The 4,460-nt window shown below is 61.5% G+C and overlaps 1 protein-coding gene across 1 annotated transcript; it reads left to right on the forward strand.

The window, feature by feature from the left end:
* Positions 1-1,189: 1,189 nt before the first annotated feature.
* On the forward strand, positions 1,190-3,860 carry DUSP2 (dual specificity phosphatase 2). The gene is made up of 4 exons (XM_086328216.1): positions 1,190-1,694; positions 1,809-1,930; positions 2,611-2,830; positions 2,962-3,860. Exons 1-4 carry the CDS (start codon positions 1,307-1,309, stop codon positions 3,174-3,176), a joined length of 945 nt encoding a protein of 314 aa, XP_086184342.1. The 5' UTR covers positions 1,190-1,306; the 3' UTR covers positions 3,177-3,860.
* The last annotated feature ends 600 nt before the right edge of the window (positions 3,861-4,460 follow it).

Below are 4,460 nucleotides of genomic sequence, written 5' to 3' on the forward strand. Positions count from 1 at the left end.
CTCACCACATCCGCCCGAGGGCTGGCAGATGAGGTGGGGGTGGGCAGGATGTGGACTAAAGGGCTCCCCAGTCTTACTGCTTGTGGCCCCGCTCAAGTCCAGTGCTGGGTCCCTGCTGCCGGCCTCTGGAGGGCTCTGACGGGGAGTGATGGGGCGGGGGAGGCAGATTCAGGTAGCTCTTCTCCCTCTTCCCCTTGGAGAAGCTCGTGAAATTCCCACAAGGCCCAGGGACAGCCCAGCAGCGTCAGCTGAGTTCCCCTTCAGGGCCCGTCTGCGACTTGGGGAAGTGCTTCACCCTGGGCCCTGGGGTTTCCCTGAGTTCCACGGGAGAAAACCTCACTCCACTAATAACTGGAGGGTCATCACAGGTCCCCTGCCCGCCCCACGCCACAGCTCAGGGGTCCTCCTCAGGCCAGTGCTCTGGGTCTTGGGCTCAGAGGATGACCTTCTGGCCTCGCTTGGCCTCTGAGCAGCAGCAGTGCCGGTCTCAGCCATGAAATGGGTGGGGGTATGGGGGCGGGGTATAAAGCTCCTCCTGCACAGGGTCTCGATGAAGAAGAGAAACGGCACAACAAAGCGTGGGTCCCCAGCCACCAAGGAAAGCACCCTCGGTAACAGCGTGCCTAATGCCTCAGAGTGACCCCATGGACTGCAGCCCGCCAGGCTCCTCTGTCCATACCGTTTTCCAGGCAAGAATACTAGGGTGGGTGCCATTTCCTTCTCCAGGGGATCTTCCCGACCCAGGGACTGAACCCGTGTCTCTTGTGTCTCCTGCATTGCAGGTGGCTTCTATACCCGCTGACTTTTTCTACAAAAAGTCAGTTTTTGTAGTAACAGATTCCTAGGAGTGGGGAGGCTCTGGGAAGGAAAGGGACAGGGAAATGGGAGAGGAAGCCAGTCAAGGGGCATCAAGGCCCAGAGTGAGGTCGAGGGGTGGGAGCTCTCAGAAAGAGCCCTGGGGCGCCAAGGTGGGAGGGGGTATTTGGGCAAACACCTTCCCTGCGGAGCTGGTCCCCGGCTTCCTCTACCAGCGCATCCCTCCCCCGAGCCTGCCCCAGTCCTGGCCCGCCCCGCCTGCGCACCGCGTGAGACCGCGGGGGCGGCACCGGCGCCTTCCTGCTTTGCCCTTGTTTGGCGACCCGGGAGGCCGGCCCACGGCTACTTAAACCACGGCGCTGGAGAGGGTGCCAGAACAGACGGCTGGGGCAGTGCGGCCGCCGCGAGAGCCCGGGGAGCGCGCGCAGGGAGAGGGGGAAGGAGAGGAAGAGGAACGGGAAGAGGGGAAAGGAGGCTACCAAGGGCCAACATGGGGCTGGAGGCGGCGCGAGAGCTGGACTGCGCGGCGCTGGGCGCGCTGCTGCGGGAGCCTCGGGAGGCTGAGCGCACGCTGGTGCTCGACTGCCGTCCCTTCCTGGCCTTCTGCCGCCGCCACGTGCGCGCCGCGCGCCCTGTCCCCTGGAACGCGCTGCTGCGCCGCCGCGCGCGGGGCCCGCCCGCCGCCGCCCTCGCCTGCCTGCTGCCAGACCGCGCACTACGGGCGCGCCTGGCCCGCGGGGAGCTGGCGCGGGCCGTGGTGCTGGACGAGGGCAGCGCCTCGGTGGCGGACCTCCCGCCTGACGGCCCGGCCCACGCGCTGCTCGCCGCGCTCCTGCACGAGACCCGCGCGGGACCCACCGCCGTGTGCTTCCTGCCAGGTGAGCGCCGGCCTGCCGGCCCACATCCCCCGCTCGCGTCCCCTGCCCGCGGACGTCGGGTGTCCGACCCCAGGCAGGCCTTTCCGGCTAACCGTGTCTTGGTCCTCCCTGCAGGAGGCTTCGATCGCTTTAAAGCCTGCTGCCCCGATCTGTGCTCTGAGTCCCCGGTCCCCGCGATGACGCCTGACAACAACGACAACAGCCGATTGGACTCCAGGGCTCCCTCTTATGACCAGGTGAGTTGAGATAAGGGCTCGTGGTCAGTGTCCCGCCCACCCCACGGTGCAGGGTAGTCTGCCATTTCTGGACGCAGGAGTGTGCCCATGTCCACAGTCACCTTGTCACCATGTCCACACACAGTCACCAGTGTGTGTATGTCTTTGGCCTCAAATGTCCACGTCCACAGTCCCATAGGGTATGTGTGTGTGTGTGTGTGTGTGTGTGTGTGTGTGTATGTATGTGTGTGTGTATGTCTTTGGTCTCAAATGTCCATGTCCACAGTCCGTCCCATAGGGGCTGTGTGTGTGTGTATATGTATGTATGTGTGTGTGTATGTCTTTGGTCTCAAATGTCCATGTCCACAGTCTGTCCCGTAGGGGCTGTGTGTGTGTGTGTGTGTGTGTGTGTGTGTCTGCTCTCAAATGGTACCACAATTGTGGTGTGCCTGGCAGGGGTTGCTGGTGTGCACCACTGTGAGTCTGTGTATGTCCTGTGAGCAGTGTAACTGGGGGGTTTGGGGGGAAGAGTGTATCTGTGGGTGTGTATCTCTGTGTTCTGAGTCTGATCCCTGACCAGTGATCCCTAGCTAAGAGCTCCTCTGGCCCAGGCCAGTCTGCCCTGTCTCTGTCCACCCGGAAGGCTTGAAGCCCTGTGGGTCAGGGCTGAGACCTCACCAGCGTCCCTCTTTCCTGCCCAGGGCGGCCCCGTGGAGATCTTGCCCTACCTGTACCTGGGCAGCTGCAGCCACTCGTCAGACCTGCAGGGGCTCCGGGCTTGCGGCATCACCGCCGTGCTCAACGTCTCGGCCAGCTGCCCCAACCACTTTGAGGGCCTCCTGCGCTACAAGAGCATCCCTGTGGAGGACAATCAGATGGTGGAGATCAGTGCCTGGTTCCCAGAGGCCATTGGCTTCATTGGTAAGAGGCGGGCCACAGCCCTGGGGCCTGTCGGGGCTTCAGGGGAGGAAGCAGGGCACCTGTCGCCTTCTCTGCCCACCTTTCCGTCATCGTCTGACCTCGCTTCTCCCCTCTCCCCATTTCCCTTGTAGACTCAGTGAAGAACAGTGGGGGTCGCGTGCTGGTGCACTGCCAGGCGGGCATCTCGCGCTCCGCCACCATCTGCCTGGCGTACCTGATACAGAGTCGCCGCGTGCGGCTGGATGAGGCCTTTGACTTTGTGAAGCAACGCCGGGGAGTCATTTCCCCCAACTTCAGTTTCATGGGGCAGCTGCTGCAGTTTGAGACTCAGGTGCTCTGTCACTGAGGCCGGGCCCCACCATGCTGACTCCACTGGGGTGGAGGTGCGCAAAGCTGTCTGATTCCTGGGGACAGCTGGGGCCCCAGTTCCCCACTGTGCCTTCCATCTCAGGGACAGCTGCCCCTTTGGAGTTTGAGAAGCCTCCAGGTGGGGGCGCTGGAAACACAGGGATGCTGGACTTTCTCACCTGGTGCTCGTCTGCTAGAGGGTTGAGGGCCAGCCCTCATCCTCATCCTGGAAGGAGATTGGAGGGCGTGTCTGCCTCCCTCCTCCCCTGTCCTCTGGCAGAAACTAACTGGACTCTACACCCTCGACTCCCACTGGTCCCACCACCCCGTTGGAGCTCTTGGCAGCCTGAGGGCTTTAAGGAACAAGCTGTGACAACCAGGGCCCCTTTCTAGGGGGTGGCCCACCCCGGGGCCTGGAGCCTGAGCCCTGTGCCGGGGCTCAGGGAAGTGACGCCGATGCTGTGTCTGAACTTCTTGCTTGCGTGTGTGCGCAGGAGCGTTTCACGCCTGTGTTGGCGCTGGAAAGTTATTTGTGTTCAACTGACATTTAACACTCCCTCCTCCACTTCCTCCCAGCCCTGTGGGCAGCGGGGAGGTTGGGGGGGTTTGGAAACTTAGCACTTTATATTTATACGGAACATTGAGGATGTGTCAATAAAATATTGTTTTGTTTAAGAAACAACTTAAGCGTCTGGTCTCAAGTCAACGCCTGGGGAAGTGTTCAAAGCTGTTTATTAGGCAGACCTCATCTTCCGTTGTGTGGCTGAGTCTGGGAAATGGAAGGAGGAAGGTGCAGGGGTGACCTCACCTCCCAGCCTGGTCCTCCCCCTGTTGGTGCTCTTTTCCAGGCAGAGCCGAAAGCGGGGATTTCTGGAAGGCTGGCTCCAGCCTTATTCCAGTTATCAGCGTTGATCTTGGGAGAAGACTGTGTACTATTGAGAGCTGGACCCAGCCTTGCCCTGGTCACACTTCCTCCCTGAAGCGTGTGTGTGTGTGCGTGTGTGTGGCGAGTCGCCTCAGTTGTGTCCAGCCCCGTGGACTGCAGCCAGGCAGGCGCCTCCGTCCGTGGGATTCTCCAGGCAAGAATACTGGAGTGGGTGGCCGTGCCCTCCTCCAGGGGATCTTCCTGGCCCAGGGATGGAACCACGCCTCTTGTGTCTCCTGCATTGGGAGGTGGTTCCTTTTACTACTAGTGCCACCTGGGGAGCCCTGGTTGTGACATGCGAGATCTTAAGTTGCAGCATGTGAACTCACAGTTGTGGCATGATGGAACCCGGGCCCC

Source organism: Bos grunniens, chromosome 11 (assembly GCF_055505025.1).
Source record: "Bos grunniens cultivar Pamir isolate PY7600 chromosome 11, Bosgru_T2T1.0, whole genome shotgun sequence".
Taxonomy (NCBI): Eukaryota; Metazoa; Chordata; class Mammalia; order Artiodactyla; family Bovidae; genus Bos; species Bos grunniens.

What these genes read in the sequence shown, in the direction of transcription:
- DUSP2 (XM_086328216.1), top strand. Translation starts at nt 1,307, where the DNA reads ATGGGGCTGGAGGCGGCGCGAGAGCTGGACTGCGCGGCGCTGGGCGCG. An exon ending in CGCCGTGTGCTTCCTGCCAG is followed by an intron (nt 1,695 to 1,808) that starts GTGAGCGCCGGC and finishes TCCTCCCTGCAG; the next exon opens with GAGGCTTCGATCGCTTTAAA. An exon ending in AGAGGCCATTGGCTTCATTG is followed by an intron (nt 2,831 to 2,961) that starts GTAAGAGGCGGG and finishes TTTCCCTTGTAG; the next exon opens with ACTCAGTGAAGAACAGTGGG.